Source organism: Nerophis lumbriciformis, linkage group LG03 (genome assembly GCF_033978685.3).
Source record: "Nerophis lumbriciformis linkage group LG03, RoL_Nlum_v2.1, whole genome shotgun sequence".
Lineage (NCBI taxonomy): Eukaryota > Metazoa > Chordata > Actinopteri > Syngnathiformes > Syngnathidae > Nerophis > Nerophis lumbriciformis.
Genome location: NC_084550.2, coordinates 68,902,501 through 68,930,453, shown reverse-complemented (window position 1 = coordinate 68,930,453; position 27,953 = coordinate 68,902,501). Strand labels below are relative to the sequence as shown.

General features: G+C 40.3%; 1 protein-coding gene across 2 annotated transcripts in view; it reads right to left on the bottom strand.

The window, feature by feature from the left end:
- The window catches only part of LOC133589290 (SPRY domain-containing SOCS box protein 4-like), a 272,903-nt gene that overhangs the window by 92,009 nt on the left and 152,941 nt on the right, over positions 1–27,953 (bottom strand). For both annotated transcript variants that reach the window (XM_061941896.2, XM_061941897.2), the window contains exon 2: positions 7,846–8,818. In XM_061941896.2, coding sequence (XP_061797880.2) covers positions 7,846–8,578 — 733 coding nt within the window. In that variant the 5' untranslated portion in view covers positions 8,579–8,818. The remainder of the gene's footprint in view (positions 1–7,845; positions 8,819–27,953) is intronic.

Below are 27,953 nucleotides of genomic sequence, written 5' to 3'. Positions count from 1 at the left end.
GGTTACACTGACGGTGGCCATATAAAACAACTTCAACACTCTTACTAATAATGCGCCACACTTTGAACCAAAACCAAACAAGAAGAAATCTGCACCTTAACACAACATAAACACAACAGAACAAATACCCAGAATCCCATGCAGCCCTGACTCTTCCGGGCTACATTATACACCCCCTGCTACCACCAAACCCCGCCCCCACCCCAACCCTGCTCCCTCACACATCAAACCCCCCCCCCCCCGTGCGTCGTTTGAGGTGGGCGGGGTTTGGTAGCGGGGGTGTATGATATAGCCCAGAAGAGCATACTTGCCAACCCTCCCGAATTTTCCGGGAGACTCCCGAAATTCAGCGCCTCTCCCGAAAACCTCCCGGGACAAATGTTCTCCCGAAAATCTCCCGATTTTCAGCCGGGGCTGGAGGCCACGCCCCCTCCAGCTCCATGCGGACCTGAGTGAGGACAGCCTTTTTTCAAGACGGGAGGACAACAGGGTGACAAGAACTAAATCATCCATACGAGAGATAAATTGTTTTATTATGTTTATCTTACCTAAAAATAAATATATTTACTAATTTAAAAAAAACAAAAACGAAATACATTTTTACTATATTTTGCTAAAAACATCAAAATTAATTGCATTTTTATTTGTATTTTTTCTGACTCCTTATTACATCCAGCCATAGAATTATACATTAAAATAAACATATTTGAAATAATTAATTTGAAATGATCATAATTAATTTAAAATGACCATATTTAATTATCAAAATAATTGCTTGTTTATCAACAACTTTAGCATTTTATTCATTACATTTTGAAGCTCTCAGAAGCCAAGTTATGTTATATTCCTTAAGATTTATTTATGCAAGTTTGAAGTATCAATTATCTAAACACAGTTTTGTTTGCATATTTTCAGGATGTAGATATATATATATTAGAGATGCGCGGATAGGCAATTATTTCATCCGCAACCGCATCAGAAAGTCGTCAACCATCCGCCATCCACCCGATGTAACATTTGATCAGAACCGCACCCGCCCGTTGTTATATATCTAATATAGACGATGCAAGGCATTAGTGAGGTTATAAAGCGTTTGCCTGTTAAAGAAAGGAGACTGATCCAATGCAGTACGGACATTCGCGTGCCACGCTGTCACGACCCAGACGCACACCAGTGCGCAATCATATGGGAGCCGCGCTGAGCGCACCTCCAAGCGCATCTCGCTGCCGGCGACGGCCGGGTATGGGCCCGACGCTCCATCGCCATCCATTTTCAGGGCTAGTTGATTCGGCAGGTGGGTTGTTACACACTCCTTAGCAGGTTCCGACTTCCATGGCCACCGTCCTGCTGTCTATATCAACCAGGGTGAGCCCCACCCCTTTCGTGAGCGCACTGCGCGCGGAGTGGCCCCTGTTACGCGCCCCCGGCAACAGGGGTGGCGGGCAGGTAAGCTGCGCGGGCGGAGCGCGCGGAGTGACCCTGTTACGAGCCCCCGGCCACGGGGGTGGCGGGCAGGTAAGCTGCTTACTTACCTGCTGCGCGTAACGCCGGCCGCGACGAAGGCGGACGAGGCGGGGTGTCGTGCGGTGGGCGCGGTGGTGACCCTGGACGTGCGTCGGGCCCTTCTCACGGATCGCCTCAGCTACGGCTCCCGGTGGGGCCCTCTCGGGGGAGGGGGCCTCGGTCCCGGACCCCGGCGAGGCGTCCCTTCTCCGCTCCGTAAAAGTGTCCATCTCTTTTTTTTTTTTTTCTTCTGTTGTGGCATATGCAGCAGGTGCCTGCTCGTTTTTCGTATGTGGGTAACAACATTTAACTATGTATATATATTTCTGAATTGGTTTGACTGCCACCCGCCTGAATCTATTTAAAATCTAATTTTTTTTTATTTCAACCGCCCGACCCGACCCGACCCGCGGATAAAATCAAATTTTTTTTAATTTCATCCGCCCGATCCGCGGATAATCCGCGGACTCCGCGGTTGTGCCCGCAAACCGCGCATCTCTAATATATATATTTATGTATGAAATACTTGACTTGGTGAATTCTAGCTGTCAATATACTCCTCCCCTCTTAACCACGCCCCCAACCACGCCCCGCTCCACCCCTGACCATGCCCCCCCGCCCCCCACCTCCCGAAATCGGAGGTCTCAAGGTTGGCAAGTATGCAGAAGAGTTAGGGCTGCATGGGATTCTGGGTATTTGTTCTGTTGTGTTTATGTTGTGTTACGGTGCAGATGTTCTCCCGAAATGTGTTTGTCATTCTTGTTTTGGTGTGGGTTCACAGTGTGGCGCATTATTAGTAAGAGCGTTAAAGTTTGTTTTATACCGCCACCGTCAGTGTAACCCTTGTGTGGTTGTTGAACAAGTATGCCTTGCTGTAACTTACGTGAGCAAGCGGGTTAAAAACGAAACAGCCAGAGTGTGTCAATTCCACCGCTGTCTTCAGTGTCGTAAACAGCTGGCCAAGTCTTTATCAGGCGGTGAGAACATTCAAGTCTGATTCTGCAATATGTTTTGGGTCTGACTCATGTTTCAGTTGGCCAGCTGCACTTTCACAAAAACATCCACGGGCTTAGGTCGACAAAGGGAGTTGAACACGACCCCTTCTTATCCATTTTTCAGGGGCTAGGAAACAGACGCTTACTGTTTCCAGAACATTCCATGGCAGCCCACGAGGACAGACAATCTCATTCGAGGTGTGATTTGTGGAGCCAATCGAGGAAGTATCGATGCATTCCAGCATAGACTGTGAGTGTGGAGGAGTCAAAAAACTGTTCAATGCTAACCGACAACCAAGGACAATGAATGTCTCCTGTACTTACATCTCCACATGGGGTTGCTATTATTACTATATACACAAAATAGCTATTCCTCTCAAATACTGGTCACAAATCTGTGTTAGTGAGCATTTCTTCTCTGCCAAGATAATCCATCCCACCTCACAGGTGTGGCATATCAAGATGCTGATTAAACAGCATGATTATTGCACAGGTGTACCTTGGGCTGTGCACTGTAAAAAGCCACTCTGAAATGTGCAGTTTTATCACACAGCACAATGCCACAGATGTCGCAAGTTTTGAGGGAGCGTGCAGTCGGCTTGCTGACTGCAGGAATGTCCACCAGAGCTGTTGCCCGTGAATTGACTGTTCATTCATCAGAAGAGAGATAATTTGGCAGAACATCCAACCGGCCTCACAATCGCAGACCTCGTGTAACCACACCTCATATCAAGATGCTGAATAAACAGCATGATTATTGCACAGGTGTACCTTAGGCCAGTGTTTTCAACCACTAGTGTGCCGTGAGATACAGTCTGGTGTGCCGTGGGAGATGATCTAATTTCACCTATTTGGGTTAAAAATATTTTTTTGCAAACCAGTAATTATAGTCTGCAAATGATGTGTTGTTGTTGACTGGTCAGTGCTGTCTAGAACTCAACAGAGTAACCGTGTAAAACTCTTCTATATCAGTAGGTGGCAGCAGGTAGATGTCGGAAACAGCGGGAGGCAGGGTGCAGGTAAAAAGGTATCTAATGTTTAAACCAAAACTAAACAAAAGGTGAGTGCCCCTAAGAAAAGGCATTGAAGCTTAGAGAAGGCTATGCAGAACAAAACTAAAACTGAACTGGCTACAAAGTAAACAAAAACAGAATGCTGGAGGACAGCAAAGACTTACCGTGGAGCAAAGACGGCGTCCACAATGTACATCCGAAACATGACATGACAATCAATAATGTCCCCACAAAGAAGAATAAAAACTACTCAAATATTCTTGATTGCTAAAACAAAGTAGATGCGGGAAATATCGCTCAAAGGAAGACATGAAACTGCTACAGGAAAGTACCAAAAAAAAGAGAAAAAGCCATCAAAATAGGAGCGCAAGACAAGAAGTAAAACACTACACACAGGAAAACAGCAGAAAACTCAAAATAAGTCAGGGCGTGATGTGACAGGTGGTGACAGTACACCTACTTTGAGACAAGAGCTATAGTGATGCATGCTTGGTTATGCTTTAAAGTCATACCCAACAATTGTGACAACGACTTTTTACTGTCAACTGAGTTTCGTCTTTTAATGATTTCTGCTGGTGGTGTGCCTACGCATTTTTTCAACGCAAAAAAATGTGCCTTGGCTCAAAAAAGGTTGAAAAACACTGCCTTAGGCTGCCCAGTATAAAAGGCCACTCTGAAATGTGCAGTTTTTATCACACAGCACAAAAAATGCCACAGATGTCGCAAGTTTTGAGGGAGCGTGCAGTCGGCTTGCTGACTGCAGGGATGTCCACCAGAGCTGTTGCCTGTGAATTGACTGTTCATTAGATCCACTACGGACTGGACTCTCACACTATTATGTTAGATCCACTACGGACTGGACTCTCACACTATTATGTTAGATCCACTACGGACTGGACTCTCACACTATTATGTTAGATCCACTACGGACTGGACTCTCACACTATTATGTTAGATCCACTATGGACTGGACTCTCACACTATTATGTTAGATCCACTATGAACTGGACTCTCACAATATTATGTTAGATCCAGTATGGACTGGACTCTCACACTATTATGTTAGATCCACTATGGACTGGACTCTCACTCTATTATGTTAGATCCACTATGGACTGGACTCTCACACTATTATGTTAGATCCACTATGGACTGGACTCTCACACTATTATGCTAGATTCACTATGGACTGGACTCTCACACTATTATGTTAGATCCACTACGGACTGGACTCTCACACTATTATGTTAGATCCACCATGTACTGGACTCTCACACTATTATGTTAGATCCACTATGGACTGGACTCTCACTATTATGTTAGATCCACTATGGACTGGACTCTCACACTATTATGTTAGATCCACTATGGACTGGACTCTCACACTATTATGTTAGATCCACTACGGACTGGACTCTCACATTATGTTAGATCCACTACGGACTGGACTCTCACACTATTATGTTAGATCCACTACGGACTGGACTCTCACACTATTATGTTAGATCCACTACGGACTGGACTCTCACACTATTATGTTAGATCCACTACAGACTGGACTCTCACACTATTATGTTAGATCCACTATGGACTGGACTCTCACACTATTATGTTAGATCCACTACGGACTAAGATAATTTGGCGGAACATCCAACCGGCCTCACAATCGCATACCTCGTGTAACCACACCTCACAGGTGTGGTATATCAAGATGCTGATTAAACAGCATGATTATTGCACAGGTGTACCTTAGGCTGTGCACTATAAAAGGCCACTCTGAAATGTGCAGTTTTATCACACAACACAATGCCACAGATGTCGCAAGTTTTGAGGGAGCATGCAGTCGGCTTGCTGACTGCAGGAATGTCCACCAGAGCTGTTGCCCATGAATTGACTGTTCATTAGATCCACTACGGACTGGACTCTCACACTATTATGTTAGATCCACTACGGACTGGACTCTCACACTATTATGTTAGATCCACTATGGACTGGACTCTCACAATATTATGTTAGATCCACTACGGACTGGACTCTCGCACTATTATGTTAGATCCACTACGGACTGGACTCTCACATTATTATGTTAGATCCACTACGGACTGGACTCTCACACTATTATGTTAGATCCACTATGGACTGGACTCTCACACTATTATGTTAGATCCACTATGGACTGGACTCTCACACTATTATGTTAGATCCACTATGGACTGGACTCTCACACTATTATGTTAGATCCACTATGGACTGGACTCTCACACTATTATGTTAGATCCACTATGGACTGGACTCTCACACTATTATGTTAGATCCACTATGGACTGGACTCTCACACTATTATGTTAGATCCAGTATGGACTGGACTCTCACACTATTATGTTAGATCCACTATGGACTGGACTCTCACACTATTATGTTAGATCCACTACGGACTAAGATAATTTGGCGGAACATCCAACCGGCCTCACAATCGCATACCTCGTGTAACCACACCTCACAGGTGTGGTATATCAAGATGCTGATTAAACAGCATGATTATTGCACAGGTGTACCTTAGGCTGTGCACTATAAAAGGCCACTCTGAAATGTGCAGTTTTATCACACAACACAATGCCACAGATGTCGCAAGTTTTGAGGGAGCATGCAGTCGGCTTGCTGACTGCAGGAATGTCCACCAGAGCTGTTGCCCATGAATTGACTGTTCATTAGATCCACTACGGACTGGACTCTCACACTATTATGTTAGATCCACTACGGACTGGACTCTCACACTATTATGTTAGATCCACTATGGACTGGACTCTCACACTATTGTGTTAGATCCACTACGGACTGGACTCTCGCACTATTATGTTAGATCCACTACGGACTGGACTCTCACATTATTATGTTAGATCCACTACGGACTGGACTCTCACACTATTATGTTAGATCCACTATGGACTGGACTCTCACACTATTATGTTAGATCCACTATGGACTGGACTCTCACACTATTATGTTAGATCCACTATGGACTGGACTCTCACACTATTATGTTAGATCCACTATGGACTGGACTCTCACACTATTATGTTAGATCCACTATGGACTGGTCTCACACTATTATGTTAGATCCACTATGGACTGGACTCTCACACTATTATGTTAGATCCAGTATGGACTGGACTCTCACACTATTATGTTAGATCCACTATGGACTGGACTCTCACTCTATTATGTTAGATTCACTATGGACTGGACTCTCACTCTATTATGTTAGATCCACTATGGACTGGACTCTCACTATTATGTTAGATCCACTATGGACTGGACTCTCACACTATTATGTTAGATTCACTATGGACTGGACTCTCACACTATTATGTTAGATCCACTACGGACTGGACTCTCACACTATTATGTTAGATCCACCATGTACTGGACTCTCACACTATTATGTTAGATCCACTATGGACTGGACTCTCACTATTATGTTAGATCCACTATGGACTGGACTCTCACACTATTATGTTAGATCCACTACGGACTGGACTCTCACACTATTATGTTAGATCCACTATGGACTGGACTCTCACACTATTATGTTAGATCCACTATGGACTGGACTCTCACACTATTATGTTAGATCCACTACGGACTAAGATAATTTGGCGGAACATCCAACCGGCCTCACAATCGCAGACCTCGTGTAACCACACCTCACAGGTGTGGCATATCAAGATGCTGATTAAACAGCATGATTATTGCACAGGTGTACCTTAGGCTGTGCACTATAAAAGGCCACTCTGAAATGTGCAGTTTTTATCACACAACACAATGCCACAGATGTCGCAAGTTTTGAGGGAGCGTGCAGTCGGCTTGCAGAGCTGTTGCCCGTGAATTGAATGTTCATTCATCAGAAGAGAGTTAATTTGGCAGAACATCCAACCGGCCTCACAATCGCAGACCACGTGTAACCACACTAGCCCAAGACTTCCAAATCCAGCAGGTGCACCTCAATGATCATCTAAGACCAGCCACTGCGACAATTGGCTTGCATAACCAAAGAATTTCTGCACAAACTGCGAGAAACCATCTCAGGGAATCTCTTCTGCATGCAAGCAAGCAACACTGGACATTTCAGAGTGGCCTTTTTAAGGCACACCTGTGCAATAATCATGCTGTTTAATTAGCACCTGTGAGGTGGGATGGATTATCTTGTTTATATTATTGTTCAGTGTAGGTACCAGGCAGTGGAAAAGGGACACAGCATGCAATCAGCATGACTCGTGCATGTCAATGAATCCATTCGTGCACTTTCCAGCTTTCAATTGTGTGGTTTAACTTACGATCGAGTCCGTTGATGTACTTCATGGATATCTCGCAATGGCCCCACACAGCGCTGACGATGGGATGGAGCTTCTTGCCTTTCAACCCTCGGAACGCCACTCCTAAGTACTGTCCTTCCACGATGAAGCTCAGCGTCCCTTCGTCCATGTCCAGAATGACCAGCAGAGAGTCCGGCAGGGTGAACGACTCCTCCGGCTCCAGGAAAGAAGGGTAAGTTGGCAGCGAGCTCTGCGCCCGGTTTTTGCTATCGTGATAGAGGCGGTTACGTCCCAGATCCCAGCCCCAGGACTCGCAGTCTGACCCCACCAAGGCAGTGTACCCCACAGAATGTAAGGCAGCTTCAGAGGTAGCCACCCCGACGACAGCGTGGGTTCCACGCTGCCTGGAGGGCCAGTGAATCCTCCAGACGTGCAGGCCCCTCGTGTATCCAACCCGGCCTCGGATGCAGTCCGTGCTCTGAGCGACCGGGTGGCGGTGAAATGTCAACTTATCCTCCTCTTTGATGAAAATGTTCAAAGAACGATCGTCCGAGTTCCACGCGTGACGGAGTTGTGTCTCCGGTGGGGCACACGGCATGTCCAGAAGGAGATCCAGCCTGGGAGGTTTGGAGAAATCCGGGCCCCTCAACTCCGGGTGCTGCCTGCGTTGAGCCGAGGGCCGGTAGGACGGGGAGCCGCCGCTTTCGCCGCGGCCGTCCACGGATTTGATGCCACCTGAAATCTTCTGGCCCATGGCTGGGATGGATCAGGTGGCAACAGCAGGGGACGGGGGGTGGGTGGTGTTGGTGCAGGTGGTTGCTGCGTTGAACGGAGCGTGACGTTACCTCATCAATGCGGTGGAGCTGAGGCGAGAGGTCCCGACTGGGGGGTGGTGGAGGGAGATGGAGGAGGAGGAAGTTATGAATGAAAGAGGAACGTGATCTGGTTTCATGCCCCAGATGTCTTCAGGAGGACACAGCTGCGGCTGCTAACACTGTTGACAGAGGACAAGAGAGAGACAAATGTTACACAAATGTCGGAAAATAGACAAAAACAGACATTCAGGTAAACGGTACTCAGAGTTTGGACCCCTACCAAGACGGAACAGTCTTAAATCCAGTCTAACCTATGTGAGGGGTCTCCAACTTTCACCATGCAACGATTCATCGATTAAGTCATATTCTGTCTCTTCAATTAATCGTTTAACAAGATAAAAATAAAAATAAAATTTAATTGTAATGCACACGTGTTAAAAGTACAATTTATTAAAGAAAGAAAGCAGAAAAATCATTGTTTATTTCAATAATTTCCCCTCAAATATGCATTAAGACCATAAAGGGAGTTTGATCCAAATCCTCGATTAATCCAACAGACTAATTCGATGTTTACTTATCAATCAATGTTTACTTATATAGTCCTAAATCACAAGTGTCTCAAAGGGCTTCACACAAGCCACAACGACATCCTCAGCTCAGATCCCACATCAGGGCAAGGAAAACCTCAACCCAATGGGGTGACAATGAGAAACCTTGGAGGGGACCACAGATGTTGGGACCAGTGCAATGGACGTCGAGTGGATCTAGTTAATAGTGTGAGAGTCCAGTCCGTAGTGGATCTAACATAATAGTGAGAGTCCAGTCCGTAGTGGATCTAACATAATAGTGAGAGTCCAGTCCGTAGTGGATCTAACATAATAGTGTGAGAGTCCAGTCCGTAGTGGATCTAACATAATAGTGTGAGAGTCCAGTCCATAGTGGATCTAACATAATAGTGAGAGTCCAGTCCGTAGTGGATCTAACATAATAGTGTGAGAGTCCAGTCCGTAGTGGATCTAACATAATAGTGTGAGAGTCCAGTCCGTAGTGGATCTAACATAATAATGTGAGAGTCCAGTCCGTAGTGGATCTAACATAATAGTGTGAGAGTCCAGTCCGTAGTGGATCTAACATAATAGTGTGAGAGTCCAGTCCGTAGTGGATCTAACATAATAGTGTGAGAGTCCAGTACAGAGTGGATCTAACATAATAGTGTGAGAGTCCAGTCCGTAGTGGATCTAACATAATAGTGTGAGAGTCCAGTACAGAGTGGATCTAACATAATAGTGTGAGAGTCCAGTCCGTAGTGGATCTAACACAATAGTGTGAGAGTCCAGTCCGTAGTGGATCTAACATAATAGTGTGAGAGTCCAGTCCATAGTGGATCTAACATAATAGTGAGAGTCCAGTCCGTAGTGGATCTAACATAATAATGTGAGAGTCCAGTCCATAGTGGATCTAACATAATAGTGTGAGAGTCCAGTCCGTAGTGGATCTAACATAATAGTGTGAGAGTCCAGTCCGTAGTGGATCTAACATAATAGTGTGAGAGTCCAGTCCGTAGTGGATCTAACATAATAATGTGAGAGTCCAGTCCGTAGTGGATCTAACATAATAGTGTGAGAGTCCAGTCCGTAGTGGATCTAACATAATAGTGAGAGTCCAGTCCGTAGTGGATCTAACATAATAGTGTGAGAGTCCAGTCCGTAGTGGATCTAACATAATAGTGTGAGAGTCCAGTCCATAGTGGATCTAACATAATAGTGAGAGTCCAGTCCGTAGTGGATCTAACATAATAGTGTGAGAGTCCAGTCTGTAGTGGATCTAACATAATAGTGTGAGAGTCCAGTCTGTAGTGGATCTAACATAATGGTGTGAGAGTCCAGTCCGTAGTGGATCTAACATAATAGTGTGAGAGTCCAGTCCGTAGTGGATCTAACATAATAATGTGAGAGTCCAGTCCGTAGTGGATCTAACATAATAGTGTGAGAGTCCAGTCCGTAGTGGATCTAACATAATAGTGTGAGAGTCCAGTCCGTAGTGGATCTAACATAATAGTGTGAGAGTCCAGTCCGTAGTGGATCTAACATAATAGTGTGAGAGTCCAGTACAGAGTGGATCTAACATAATAGTGTGAGAGTCCAGTCCGTAGTGGATCTAACATAATAGTGTGAGAGTCCAGTCCGTAGTGGATCTAACATAATAGTGTGAGAGTCCAGTCCATAGTGGATCTAACATAATAGTGAGAGTCCAGTCCGTAGTGGATCTAACATAATAATGTGAGAGTCCAGTCCATAGTGGATCTAACATAATAGTGTGAGAGTCCAGTCCGTAGTGGATCTAACATAATAGTGTGAGAGTCCAGTCCGTAGTGGATCTAACATAATAGTGTGAGAGTCCAGTCCGTAGTGGATCTAACATAATAATGTGAGAGTCCAGTCCGTAGTGGATCTAACATAATAGTGTGAGAGTCCAGTCCGTAGTGGATCTAACATAATAGTGAGAGTCCAGTCCGTAGTGGATCTAACATAATAGTGTGAGAGTCCAGTCCGTAGTGGATCTAACATAATAGTGTGAGAGTCCAGTCCATAGTGGATCTAACATAATAGTGAGAGTCCAGTCCGTAGTGGATCTAACATAATAATGTGAGAGTCCAGTCCATAGTGGATCTAACATAATAGTGTGAGAGTCCAGTCCGTAGTGGATCTAACATAATAGTGTGAGAGTCCAGTCCGTAGTGGATCTAACATAATAGTGTGAGAGTCCAGTCCGTAGTGGATCTAACATAATAATGTGAGAGTCCAGTCCGTAGTGGATCTAACATAATAGTGTGAGAGTCCAGTCCGTAGTGGATCTAACATAATAGTGAGAGTCCAGTCCGTAGTGGATCTAACATAATAGTGTGAGAGTCCAGTCCGTAGTGGATCTAACATAATAGTGTGAGAGTCCAGTCCATAGTGGATCTAACATAATAGTGAGAGTCCAGTCCGTAGTGGATCTAACATAATAGTGTGAGAGTCCAGTCTGTAGTGGATCTAACATAATAGTGTGAGAGTCCAGTCTGTAGTGGATCTAACATAATGGTGTGAGAGTCCAGTCCGTAGTGGATCTAACATAATAGTGTGAGAGTCCAGTCCGTAGTGGATCTAACATAATAATGTGAGAGTCCAGTCCGTAGTGGATCTAACATAATAGTGTGAGAGTCCAGTCCATAGTGGATCTAACATAATAGTGTGAGAGTCCAGTCTGTAGTGGATCTAACATAATAGTGTGAGAGTCCAGTCCGTAGTGGATCTAACATAATAGTGTGAGAGTCCAGTCCATAGTGAATCTAACATAATAGTGTGAGAGTCCAGTCCGTAGTGGATCTAACATAATAGTGTGAGAGTCCAGTCCATAGTGGATCTAACATAATAGTGTGAGAGTCCAGTCCGTAGTGGATCTAACATAATAGTGTGAGAGTCCAGTCCATAGTGGATCTAACATAATAGTGAGAGTCCAGTCCGTAGTGGATCTAACATAATAGTGTGAGAGTCCAGTCCATAGTGGATCTAACATAATAGTGAGAGTCCAGTCCACAGTGGATCTAACATAATAGTGTGAGAGTCCAGTCCGTAGTGGATCTAACATAATAATGTGAGAGTCCAGTCCGTAGTGGATCTAACATAATAGTGTGAGAGTCCAGTCCATAGTGGATCCAACATAATAGTGTGAGAGTCCAGTCCAGTCCCCCCCCCCCCCCCCCGCAGTCTACAATAACACCAGAGATACCGTAATTTCCAGACTATAAGCCGCTTCTGTTTTCCTACACTTTGACCCCTGCGGCTTATAAGACGGAGCAGCTAATTTGTGGATTTTTCTTCACTGACGGCAATGATGAAAATCAATTTATTAAAAAAATCAAAACAAGCAAAAACATCTTTTGGACACATTAACTCACTGCAGGTGTTGCAGTGTCCCTCCATTTTGTTTTGTTTTTCAAATCGGAGTGCTGTTCAGTCTTCTAGCCATCCATAGCGTTTTTACCCATATGTATTCTTCATCCATCACTCCAAGCAACGATTGTAAGTTTTACAATATAACTAAAACGGTTCATACTTACTAAACTGTCCCATGTGTGATGTCTGTGCGAATGTTTTCATGCAAATGATTGATAAGTAATTGAAGCTTGCATTGTTAGCATTAGCTACTATGCTAACATGTTTACAGGTGTCCGTGTAGGATGCAGAGGGTAATTTCCCCACACCTAGTGTGTGTGTGTGTGTGTGTGTGACTATCAGTGGTACTTTAACTTTACCTTTTTAGTATTATTAATTTAAAATGGGATTTTTATTGTATTGTTTCAGTTTCGCAAATGATTGAGTCTGTTTAGCTGATTGGAGAGCCAGCTTGCACAGCTAGTGGGTCCATGACGATGACTTCTGTTTTGTTTGATCAGCCGTTTTACTGCCGTGTTACAGACACTGTTTGGAAACATTTGAGGTACGTAAATAAACATTTAAAAAATATTTCTCTGTAAAAAGCTCATGTCACAATGTATATATCAGTGTGTGGCCTATATATGAAAACATTTATTTTCTTAAAAAATGTGGTGGTAATGGCTTATATCCTCTATATTCCGGAAAATACAGTAGATGATAGATTTGTTACTGGTCGTTTTTAATAACAAAAGAGTGACTATAAGTATATAAAAAACTAAATAAACAAAGTACATTGAACAATAAACAGCAACAATTGAAAAATGGAGCAAAATTATATCATGTAAGACAAAAATATAGTAATACCTATTTGTTTTGAATGTATGTATACTTGTTTTTCTCCTTTTGATAGAAAATATATGCATCATATATGCAACACGCCCCTAGCCACAGGTATTTTGGCAATCTAGGGGAAAATGTAAGAAAAAAATATAGTAATACCAATTTGTTTTGAATGTATGTATACATTTTTTTTCCTTTTGATAAAAAATATATGCATCATAAATGCACCACGCCACTAGCCACAGGTGTCTTGGCAATATAAGGGAAAATGTAAGAAAATAATATAGTACCGTATTTTTCGGAGTATAAGTCGCACCGGAGTATAAGTCGCACCTGCCGAAAATGCATAATAAAGAAGAAAAAAAAAACATATATAAATCGCACTGGAGCCCGGCCAAACTATGAAAAAAACTGAGACTTATAGTCCGAAAAATACGGTAATACCAATTTGTTTTGAATGTATGTATACATTTTTTTCCCTTTTGATAGAAAATATATGCATTATATATGCACCACGCCCCTAGCCACAGGTATCTGGGCAATCTAGGGGAAAATGTAAGAAAAAAATATAGTAATACCAATTTGTTTTGAATGTATGTATACATTTTTTTTCCTTTTGATAAAAAATATATGCATCATAAATGCACCACGCCACTAGCCACAGGTGTCTTGGCAATATAAGGGAAAATGTAAGAAAATAATATAGTACCGTATTTTTCGGAGTATAAGTCGCACCGGAGTATAAGTCGCACCTGCCGAAAATGCTTAATAAAGAAGAAAAAATACCCATATATAAATCGCACTGGAGCCCGGCCAAACTATGAAAAAAACTGAGACTTATAGTCCGAAAAATACGGTAATACCAATTTGTTTTGAATGTATGTATAAATTTTTTTCCCTTTTGATAGAAAATATATGCATTATATATGCACCACGCCCCTAGCCACAGGTATCTGGGCAATCTAGGGGAAAATGTAAGAAAAAAATATAGTAATACCAATTTGTTTTGAATGTATGTATACATTTTTTTTCCTTTTGATAAAAAATATATGCATCATAAATGCACCACGCCACTAGCCACAGGTGTCTTGGCAATATAAGGGAAAATGTAAGAAAATAATATAGTACCGTATTTTTCGGAGTATAAGTCGCACCGGAGTATAAGTCGCACCTGCCGAAAATGCTTAATAAAGAAGAAAAAATACCCATATATAAATCGCACTGGAGCCCGGCCAAACTATGAAAAAAACTGAGACTTATAGTCCGAAAAATACGGTAATACCAATTTGTTTTGAATGTATGTATAAATTTTTTTCCCTTTTGATAGAAAATATATGCATTATATATGCACCACGCCCCTAGCCACAGGTATCTGGGCAATCTAGGGGAAAATGTAAGAAAAAAATATAATAATACCAATTTGTTTTGAATATATGTATAATTTTTTTCCCCTTTTGATAGAAAATATATGCATCATAAATGCACCACGCCACTAGCCACAGGTGTCTTGGCAATATAAGGGAAAATGTAAGAAAATAATATAGTACCGTATTTTTCGGAGTGTAAGTCGCACCGGAGTATAAGTCGCACCTGCCGAAAATGCATAATAAAGAAGAAAAAAAAACATACATAAATCGCACTGGAGCCCGGCCAAACTATGAAAAAAACTGCGACTTATAGTCCGAAAAATACGGTAATACCAATTTGTTTTGAATGTATGTATACATTTTTTTTCCCTTTTGATAGAAAATATATGCATTATATATGCACCACGCCCCTAGCCACAGGTGTCTGGGCAATCTAGGGGAAAATGTAAGAAAAAAATATAATAATACCAATTTGTTTTGAATATATGTATAATTTTTTTCCCCTTTTGATAGAAAATATATGCATCATAAATGCACCACGCCACTAGCCACAGGTGTCTTGGCAATCTAGGGGAAAATGTAAGAAAAAAATATAGTAATACCAATTTGTTTTGAATGTATGTATACATATTTTTTTCCTTTTGATAAAAAATATATGCATCATATATGCACCACGCCCCTAGCCACAGGTATTTTGGCAATCTAGGGGAAAATGTAAGAAAAAAATATAGTAATACCAATTTGTTTTGAGTGTATGTATACATTTTCTTTTCTTTTGATAGAAAATATATGCATCATATATGCACCACACCACTAGCCACAGGTGTCTTGGCAATCTAGGGGAACATGTAAGAAAAAAATATAGTAATACCAATTTGTTTTGAGTGTATGTATACATTTTTTTTTCTTTTGATAGAAAATATATGCATCATATATGCACCACACCCCTAGCCACAGGTATTTTGGCAATCTAGGGGAAAATGTAAGAAAAAAATATAGTAATATCAATTTGTTTTGAATGTATGTATACATTTATTTCCTTTTGATATAAATATATGCATCATAAATGCACCACGCCCCTAGCCACAGGTATCTTGGCAATCTAGGGGAAAATGTAAGAAAAAAATATAATAATACCAATTTGTTTTGAATGTATGTATACATTTTTTTTCCCTTTTGATAGAAAATATATGCATCATAAATGCACCACGCCACTAGCCACAGGTGTCTTGGCAATCTAGGGGAAAATGTAAGAAAAAAATATAGTAATACCAATTTGTTTTGAATGTACGTATACTTTTTTGTTCCTTTGATAGAAAATATATGCATCATAAATGCACCACGCCCCTAGCCACAGGTATTTTGGCAATCTAGGGGGAAAATGTAAGAAAAAAAAACATAGTAATACCAATTTGTTTTGAATGTATGTATACAATTTTTTTCCTTTTGATAGAAAATGTATGCACTATATATGCACCACGCCCCTAGCCACAGGTGTCTTGGCAATCTAGGGGAACATGTAAGAAAAAAATATAGTAATACCAATTTGTTTTGAATATATGTACACATTTCCCCCCCCTTTTGATAGAAAATATATGCATCATAAATGCACCACGCCACTAGCCACAGGTATCTGGGCAATCTAGGGAAACCCTGCATTTCGGTTTTTAGACACTCATCGCCTAGATGTTGTCTTTAAATTTAATGCATTATTCACTGCGAAATTAAAATGTGCACACCACCGCAACATCATTAAAGGTGAAAAAATACAATATCCAGACCAACATGTGTTTTCCTCTCGGCTTAAACACCGCCCCCTTCACAATTGGTCATGTAAATCTGCCTTTTTACTAAGTACTTTGCTCACTACTGAGGAGACGAATGCAAAACCAGCTCACAGGTTTTATGCCAGACTTGAAGTTGGATGAGAATAAGCCAAAAATAGGCTGATCAAACATAAACACTGGCAGAGTCACACGTGCTGTGACTCATAGCGCATCCTTTCAGCTCACTCATGCCAGTCCCATCATGCAACCTTCCCCTCTTGTGCAATATCATCTGGAATGTGCAACTTACTCATCGACAGACATGCAATTGTAATGAGTATTGCTGCAAGAGTCTGCAAGAATATCAAGAAAACAAATAGATTTTTTTTTTTCAGTGTAACTGTTGAAACGACCACATTAGATCTCCTTTTCTCGCAAAAGTGTGGAGCACTCGCTTTCTCAGGTCGGTTTGGTTTTATTTCTACTTCCTATCTCCCCAGTTAAGATTTAGTTGAGAATAACCATGTAAAAATTGCCTCAAACTAGGGTTTATTTGTGAATAACCATGTAATAATTGCCTCACACTAGGGTTTCATTGAGAATAACCATGTAATAATTGCCTCAAACTAGGGTTTAATTGAGAATAACCATGTAATAATTGCCTCAATCTAGGGTTTAATTGTGAATAACCATGTAATAATTGCCTCAATCTAGGGTTTAATTGTGAATAACCATGTAATAATTGCCTCAAACTAGGGTTTCATTGAGAATAACCATGTAATAATTCCCTCACACTAGGGTTTAATTGAGAATAACCATGTAATAATTGCCTCAAACTAGGGTTTAGTTGAGAATAACCCATGTAATAATTGCCTCAAACTAGGGTTTAGTTAAAATATAACCCATGTAATAATTGCCTCAAACTAGGGTTTCATTGAGAATAACCATGTAATAATTGCCTCACACTAGGGTTTAATTGTGAATAACCATGTAATAATTGCCTCACACTAAGGTTTAGTTGTGAATAACCATGTAATAATTGCCTCAAACTAGGGTTTAATTGAGAATAACCATGTAATAATTGCCTCACATTAGGGTTTAATTGAGAATAACCATGTAATAATTGCCTCACACTAGGGTTTGATTGTGAATAACCATGTAATAATTGCCTCAAACTAGGGTTTAATTCAGAATAACCATGTAATAATTGCCTCAAACTAAGGTTTATTTGTGAATAACCATGTAATAATTGCCTCAAACTAGGGTTTAATTGTGAATAACCATGTAATAATTGCCTCAAACTAGGGTTTATTTGTGAATAACCATGTAATAATTGCCTCAAACTAGGGTTTAATTGAGAATAACCATGTAATAATTGCCTCAAACTAAGGTTTATTTGTGAATAACCATGTAATAATTACCTCAAACTAGGGTTTAATTGTGAATAACCATGTAATAATTACCTCAAACTAGGGTTTAATTGTGAATAACCATGTAATAATTGCCTCAATCTAGGGTTTAATTGTGAATAACCATGTAATAATTGCCTCAATCTAGGGTTTAATTGTGAATAACCATGTAATAATTGCCTCAAACTAGGGTTTCATTGAGAATAACCATGTAATAATTCCCTCACACTAGGGTTTAATTGAGAATAACCATGTAATAATTGCCTCAAACTAGGGTTTAGTTGAGAATAACCCATGTAATAATTGCCTCAAACTAGGGTTCAGTTAAAATATAACCCATGTAATAATTGCCTCAAACTAGGGTTTCATTGAGAATAACCATGTAATAATTGCCTCACACTAGGGTTTAATTGTGAATAACCATGTAATAATTGCCTCACACTAAGGTTTAGTTGTGAATAACCATGTAATAATTGCCTCAAACTAGGGTTTAATTGAGAATAACCATGTAATAATTGCCTCACATTAGGGTTTAATTGAGAATAACCATGTAATAATTGCCTCACACTAGGGTTTGATTGTGAATAACCATGTAATAATTGCCTCAAACTAGGGTTTAATTCAGAATAACCATGTAATAATTGCCTCAAACTAAGGTTTATTTGTGAATAACCATGTAATAATTGCCTCAAACTAGGGTTTAATTGTGAATAACCATGTAATAATTGCCTCAAACTAGGGTTTATTTGTGAATAACCATGTAATAATTGCCTCAAACTAGGGTTTAATTGAGAATAACCATGTAATAATTGCCTCAAACTAAGGTTTATTTGTGAATAACCATGTAATAATTACCTCAAACTAGGGTTTAATTGTGAATAACCATGTAATAATTGCCTCAAACTAGGGTTTAATTGTGAATAACCATGTAATAATTGCCTCAAACTAGGGTTTAATTGTGAATAACCATGTAATAATTGCCTCAAACTAGGGTTTAATTGAGAATAACCATGTAATAATTGCCTCAAACTAGGGTTTCATTGAGAATAACCATGTAATAATTCCCTCAAACTAGGGTTTAATTGAGAATAACCATGTAATAATTGCCTCAAACTAGGGTTTAGTTGAGAATAACCCATGTAATAATTGCCTCAAACTAGGTTTTAGTTAAAATATAACCCATGTAATAATTGCCTCAAACTAGGGTTTCATTGAGAATAACCATGTAATAATTGCCTCACACTAGGGTTTAATTGTGAATAACCATGTAATAATTGCCTCACACTAAGGTTTAGTTGTGAATAACCATGTAATAATTGCCTCAAACTAGGGTTTAATTGAGAATAACCATGTAATAATTGCCTCACATTAGGGTTTAATTGAGAATAACCATGTAATAATTGCCTCACACTAGGGTTTGATTGTGAATAACCATGTAATAATTGCCTCAAACTAGGGTTTAATTCAGAATAACCATGTAATAATTGCCTCAAACTAAGGTTTATTTGTGAATAACCATGTAATAATTGCCTCAAACTAGGGTTTAATTGTGAATAACCATGTAATAATTGCCTCAAACTAGGGTTTATTTGTGAATAACCATGTAATAATTGCCTCAAACTAGGGTTTAATTGAGAATAACCATGTAATAATTGCCTCAAACTAAGGTTTATTTGTGAATAACCATGTAATAATTACCTCAAACTAGGGTTTAATTGTGAATAACCATGTAATAATTGCCTCAAACTAGGGTTTAATTGTGAATAACCATGTAATAATTGCCTCAAACTAGGGTTTAATTGTGAATAACCATGTAATAATTGCCTCAAACTAGGGTTTAATTGAGAATAACCATGTAATAATTGCCTCAATCTAGGGTTTAATTGTGAATAACCATGTAATAATTGCCTCAAACTAGGGTTTAGTTGAGAATAACCATGTAATAATTCCCTCACACTAGGGTTTAATTGAGAATAACCGTGTAATTATTGCCTCACATTAGGGTTTAATTGTGAATAACCATGTAATAATTGCCTCAAACTAAGGTTTAATTGTGAATAACCATGAAATAAATGCCTCAAACTAGGGTTTAATTGTGAATAAACCTGTAATAATTGCCTCAAACTAGGGTTTAATTGTGAATAACCATGTAATAATTGCCTCAAACTAGGGTTTAATTGAGAATAACCATGTAATAATTGCCTCACATTAGGGTTTAATTGAGAATAACCATGTAATAATTGCCTCACACTAGGGTTTAATTGTGAATAACCATGTAATAATTGCCTCAAACTAGGGTTTAATTCAGAATAACCATGTAATAATTGCCTTAGTTGTGAATAACCATGTAATAATTGCCTCAAACTAGGGTTTAGTTGAGATTAACCATGTAATAATTGCCTCACACTAGGGTTTAATTGTGAATAACCATGTAATAATTGCCTCAAACTAGGGTTTAGTTGAGATTAACCATGTAATAATTGCCCCAAACTAGGGTTAAATTGAGACTAACCATGTAATAATTGCCTCAAACTAGGGTTTAATTGAGAATAACCATGTAATAATTGCCTCAAACTAGGGTTTAATTGTGAATAACCATGTAATAATTGCCTCACACTAGGGTTTAATTGTGAATAACCATGTAATAATTGCCTCAAACTAGGGTTTAATTGTGAATAAACCTGTAATAATTGCCTCAAACTAGGGTTTAATTGTGAATAACCATGTAATAATTGCCTCAAACTAGGGTTTAATTGAGAATAACCATGTAATAATTGCCTCACATTCAGGTTTAATTGAGAATAACCATGTAATAATTGCCTCACACTAGGGTTTAATTGTGAATAACCATGTAATAATTGCCTCAAACTAGGGTTTAATTGAGAATAACCATGTAATAATTGCCGCAAACTAAGGTTTATTTGTGAATAACCATGTAATAATTGCCTCAAACTAGGGTTTAATTGTGAATAACCATGTAATAATTGCCTCAAACTAGGGTTTAATTGTGAATAACCATGTAATAATTGCCTCAAACTAGGGTTTAATTGAGAATAACCATGTAATAATTGCCTCACATTAGGGTTTAATTGAGAATAACCATGTAATAATTGAGAAAAGCCCACACAGAGAGGTGGACATGGCAGAAACTGCTCTCTTGCAGGAATGTGCTTCCTGTTGGAAGGAGGAGACCTCAGCCAGACGGAGGTGACATAACTTCATGTGTCATCTGCCAACGCAAGCGTTTGCCTCATCCACTCACAAAGAACAGGACGTGTTTTAAGGGCGTCTCAGCCCTCGACACGCCACCGAGACGTCGGGTGCCAGCAGTCTTAGGCAATCCTGCCACGATTTGGACCGAGTTTCACTTTCAACATGAGTCACGTGCACAGGCTTGCCGCTATAAAAGGATGCTTCAAAGAAAGGACTTTGTTTTTCGATAAGTGATGACAAAGTATTTCCAACATGACTGTTTGTCACACACACAAGTCTTTTTTTTTTACAAGTACGGGAATCCAGTCCACTTACTGGACGTGTGCACACTAGGATTGAACGGTATACCGGAACTGTTAAAGTACTAATGAATCATATTGGGTACTACACGGGCCTCTGAAAAGTACCGATTCCCCTTTTTTATTTTATTTTTATTAACAGATGAGTGGAGGAGCATGTTCGGCAACGCACACACACAGAGTACTTACAAGCAGACACAGTGTGTAGAGAGAAAAGGGAGAATGGACAAATGTTGGTTTATAACTAAAGATAAAGGCAGTCCTCAAATTTTTACTTTTTAAGGCCAAGGCAAGTGCTGCCTTAAAGGAGGGCTCATATTTTAGGGCACCAAGGCAAACATTATTTTCTTTCGAGGCAAGGACTCCAAAGCATGCATATATATATATATATATATATATATATATATATATATATATATATATTTTATTTTTTTTATTTTTTTTTTTTACATACATACATACATACACATATATATATATATATATATATATATATATATATATATATATATATATTTTTTTTTTTTTACATACATATTTACACACACACACACACACACACACACACACACACACACACACACACACACACACACACACACACACACACTAAACATTTGTATGCACATTGTGTGCACACAACCAAAAAACCTGACTTTGGAGCAATGTTCACGGACTCTAGTATTTTCACACGCACACACACACACACACACACACACACACACACACACACACACACACACACACACACACACACACACACACACACACACACACACACACGGGGTATCCCGCCTGGCACACGATACGAGACACAAGGTGCCTTACACACACACACACACACACACACACACACACACACACACACACACACACACACACACACACAGTCAATGTTTACTTTTGTATGCACATTGTATGCACACAACCAAAAATCCTGACTTTGGAGCAATGTTCACGGACTCTAGTATTTGGCTCTCTATTAGATGCAATGGTTTTTCCCTATTTCACTTGTTCACACCTCCTCAGCTGCCTGTGTGTCGCCGTGTGAGTATGTGTGTGTGTGTGTGTGTGTGTGTGTGTGTGTGTGTGTGTGTGTGTGTGTGTTTGTAGTCTCTGCATGCCACATTCATCACTGCCAAAGTACACCAGGGTGACGTGTGTTTGACACATCGTGTGGACGGCAATCTAGCATCACAGGTTGTCATCAAGAAGGCACTTGACCTCTGACCTTGTGTCGTCACGGCTGCCATTGCTCAGGAGCCCCCCCCCTCTTCACCCCTTCACCCCCCTCCAAGGTCTGCATGCTCCTGCCATCTGTTGTTTACTTTGCCTCCCTCCTTTTCATCTCACTCCGTCTTTCGGGTTTTTTCCCACCAAAGTCTACTAGAGTCCTTCACCTGACAAGGGTCAAGTTGGTCAGTGGCGAGGAAACCACACCCACCTACTCAAAAAAAAAAAATGATGCAATGAGAACTAGAGTTGTGCGGTACGATGCCAAATAAGTAATCCACTGTAGCGTCCTCGCGAGCGGCTAATGACCCTCCACAGTGCAAAGTGTTGCGCGTGACCAGTCGTCCTCTCAGGGAATAAAACACACTGGTCAGTCCCAAGTTCTAATGGATGACATATATGTTGAGTAAAAAGGATCCCAGGGACAGGATGGTACAATGCCAAGTTTTACTGAAGTTTCAGGAGACCCGCCCTTACAATGCAACCCTAACACCAGCAAGCGAGGTCTGAATCCAAACAAAAAGAGTCAGCTTCCGGAGACCGAAAACAGCCCCTCTCGCCCAGAAAGGAGCACTGCTGCTTCTTCAAAACAGATAAGGAACTGGCCAAAACAGTTCTGTGAGCCGACAAAAAGAAGCCCTTAAGACAAACCAAAGAGTTTACGAGCGGACATAAGATAAAAGCAAGGAGGTCACGAGAAGACACAAGACATGGGAAAACACTAGCTGCTTTGAACATGACTATGAAATTGGGAAAGAACCCTTAAACATGTGTCATTCTCACAAAAGCCACCTACCAAATAAACTGTTTTGTCGTGGGTCTAACATAATAGTGTGAGAGTCCAGTCCATAGTGGATCTAACATAATAGTGTGAGAGTCCAGTCCATAGTGGATCTAACATGATAGTGTGATAGTCCAGTCCATAGTGGATCTAACATAATAGTGAGAGTCCAGTCCATAGTGGATCTAACATAATAGTGTGAGAGTCCAGTCCATAGTGGATCTAACATAATAGTGTGAGAGTCCAGTCCATAGTGGATCTAACATAATAGTGAGAGTCCAGTCCATAGTGGATCTAACATAATAGTGTGAGAGTCCAGTCCATAGTGGATCTAACATAATAGTGTGAGAGTCCAGTCCATAGTGGATCTAACATACTAGTGTGAGAGTCCAGTCCATAGTGGATCTAACATAATAGTGTGAGAGTCCAGTCCATAGTGGATCTAACATGATAGTGTGATAGTCCAGTCCATAGTGGATCTAACATAATAGTGAGAGTCCAGTCCATAGTGGATCTAACATAATAGTGTGAGAGTCCAGTCCATAGTGGATCTAACATAATAGTGAGAGTCCAGTCCATAGTGGATCTAACATAATAGTGTGAGAGTCATCTGTTCCTGACACATGTGTTTAGGGCTGGCTGCTCTGTAAACAAACCCCGCCCACTCTGCTTTGTTCCTGGTCTGAGCCGCTGTGACCTAGATGACCCTAATAACTCCTAGAACACTCAAAAGTGCAGATTTTGCCTAGAAGTTGTGTGTCAGAATACTTGTGTACAAGTTATCCCACAACTTTGTGTTCCCATGATTTCAGCGTGCCCTGCGAGAAGACAAAAGCTGTCTTTCATCTTATCAAGCTTGTAAAACTCCACTGTGTGCGATGGGATGCGACGTGGAGGTGGCGGTTTCTTCGATCTATTGACAGCCACAGGAAGACCTTGTCCTGACCCGAGATCTACAAAGCGGAGAGGGAGCAGGACCTGACGCGGCTCCAGGCACCTTTTCTTTGAGCTGTTTATGACCTGAGTGCAACAGCTGTTTATGACCACCTCCCCTTTTAGGAGCAGGTGCGTAATGTAATGTAATGCTATGTAATCAGAAAAGGCCCGAATAAAAGAGGAGGTCTACACATATCTCTTATGTTTGACTTATGTTTCACCGTGAAATGAAATAGCTTCGAGGTCGGTTAGCACAACCAGAATTATTCCTTACATAAGGCGCACTGTCGAACTGGAATGCCCGATGGAAACACACTAGAAACCAACATGCGCAGTGTTTACTGTGTGTGTTTGCCTTACTAAATAACATTTAATTACCAAGGACATGTATTATCAAGCTGGGGGGGGGGGGGGGGGGGGGTTGGACCCTGTCAATGGTGGTGGCAGCATCATGGTGTGGGGTTGTTTTTGAGAGGTGGGAACTGGGAGACGAGTCAGGATAGAGGGAAAGATGAATGCAGCAATGTACAGACACACCCCGGATAAAAACTGACACGTCCTTTACTAATGCACGTTAACGGTTGGAATACTTGACTTTTTTTGCGAGGTTTTTAGCTATTGTATGTTTAACAATAAAAATCACGACTTTTGATGCTAACGTTTTATGCTAGCTTTTCAGCTAACTTTGTTCGTTTTAACCGAAACATCATGGCTTTTGATACTTATCGCCGTCTTGAAAGTATGCTAACGTTTCTTATATTGGCATGCTAGCGTTTTATCCTAGCATGCTAACGTTTCATGCTAGCTTTTCAGCTAACTTTGTACGTTTTAACCAAAACATCATGGCTTTTGATACTTGCCGACATTTTGAAAGTATGCTAACGTTTCTTATATTGGCAGGCTAACGTTTTATGCTAGCTTTTCAGGTAACTTTGCACGTTTTAACCTAAAAATCATGGCTTTTTATACTTAACGCCGTCTTGGAAGTATGCTAACGTTTCTTTATTGGTATGCTAACATTTTATGCTAACTTTGTATGTTTTAACCTAAACATCATGGCTTTTGATACTTGGCGCCGTCTTGGACGTATGCTAACGTTTCTTATATTGGCATGCTAGCGTTTTATCCTGGCATGCTAACGTTTCATGCTAGCTTTTCAGCTAACTTTGTACGTTTTAACCAAAACATCATGGCTTTTGATACTTGCCGACATTTTGAAAGTATGCTAACGTTTCTTATATTGGCATGCTAACGTTTTATGCTAGCTTTTCAGCTAACTTTGCACGTTTTAACCTAAAAATCATGGCTTTTTATACTTAATGCCGTCTTGGAAGTATGCTAACGTTTCTTATATTGGCATGCTAACATTTTATGCTAACTTTGTATGTTTTAACCTAAACATCATGGCTTTTGATACTTGGCGCCGTCTTGGACGTATGCTAACGTTTCTTATATTGGCATGCTAACGTTTTATGCTAGCTTTTCAGCTAACTTTGTACGTTTTAACCTAAAAATCATGGCTTTTTATACTTAACGCCGTCTTGGAAGTATGCTAATGTTTCTTATATTGGCATGCTAACGTTTTATGCTAGTTTATGCTAGTAATTTTATCCTAACTTTTCATCTAACTTTGTACGTTTTAACCTAAACTTCATGGCTTTTGATACTTGCCGCCATCTTGGACGTATGCTAACGTTTCTTATATTGGCATTCTAACGTTTTATGCTAGCTTTTCAGCTAACTTTGTACGTTTTAACCTAAAAATCATGGCTTTCTATACTTAACGCCGTCTTGGAAGTATGCTAACGTTTCTTATATTGGCATGCTAACGTTTTATGCTAGTTTATGCTAGTAATTTTATCCTAGCTTTTCAGCTAACTTTGTACATTTGAACCTAAAAATCATGGCTTTTGATACTTAACGCCGTCTTGGAAGTATGCTAACGTTTCTTATATTGGCATGCTAGCGTTTTAGCCTAGCTTTTCAGCTAACTTTGTACGTTTTAACCTAAACGTCATGGCTTTTGATACTTGGTTCCATCTTGGAGGTATGCTAACGTTTCTTATATTGGCATTGTCTTACTAAATAACATTTATTACCAGCATGACTTCACTACTTCCAAGGCAGCTCCGACCTGAACTGTCACACTTTGTTTCCTCACCCTCGCCTCATTCCGGTGACGTCTCCGGATGATTCACCAGGCGGTCACTTCTTCCACGTTCCACTGGTGGGGACGCACTCGGGCGCCAGACTGAGCGAAAACAGAACTGGCATTTACATGACGTCTCTTCACGGCAACAGCTGCACCGCCCAGACTCAACAAACTGCCATCCTTCCCACATTCATTCCCACCGAGGGAACCCCTGGGTGGCTGGGAATGTCGGAGGTGGACTTGAACCCAACCGTCTGGCCGCTGACAGCGCCTCAAAATAGCCAGATATGGACATCGGGCTTCTTGGTGGTGTGCTAGCTCACTTTGTACCTTTTAGGTCGTTACAAAAGGCGGCAGAATTTTCTATCCTTCCAACTCCCCGTCAATTTGTACAAATGATGCTTTACAATACAGGCTGACAACAAGCACTTCTACTCCCAGCATGCAGCAATCAATGCCAGCTCAGCACAACACAACACACATCAACTCCACATATGCAACCCTTAATACTAATTACTAATAACACACTTATTTTTAAATGTTTGTAATTAATACTTAACAAAAAACAAACAAAACAAAAACAATATATATATATATATATATATATATATATATATATATATATATATATATATATATATATATATATATATATATATATACACATATATATATATTTTTGTTTGTTTTTTTGTAATTAATACTTAACAAAAAAAAATATATATATATATATATATATATATATATATATGTTTTTTTGTTAAGTATTAATTACAAAAAACAAAAAAACAAAACAAAAAACAAAAAAAAATATATAAAAAAATATAAATATATATACCGTATTTTCCGCACTATAAGGCGCACCTAAAAACCACAAATTTTCTCAAAAGCTGACAGTGCGCCTTATAACCCGGTGCGCTTTATATATGGATTAATATTAAGATTCATTTTCATAAAGTTTCGGTCTCGCAACTACGGTAAACAGCCGCCATCTTTTTTCCCCGTAGAAGAGGACGTGCTTCTTCTTCTACGCAAGCAACCGCCAAGGTAAGCACCCGCCCCCATAGAACAGGAAGCGCTTCTTCTTCTACTGTAAGCAACCACCCGCCCGCGTAGAAGAAGAAAAAGTGCGCTGATAATACGTTTCATTTCCTTTGTGTGTTTACATCTGTAAAGACCACAAAATGGCTCCTACTAAGCGACAGGGATCCGGTTCATGAAAAGACGCAATCTCTCCATCCGCACACGGACTACTATTTCACAGCAACTGCCTAAAGACTTTCAAGAAAAGCTGGCTACTTTCCGTGCATATTGTAAAAACAAGATAGCTGAAAAAAAGATCCGGCCAGAGAACATTATCAACATGGACGAGGTTCCACTGACTTTTGATATTCCTGT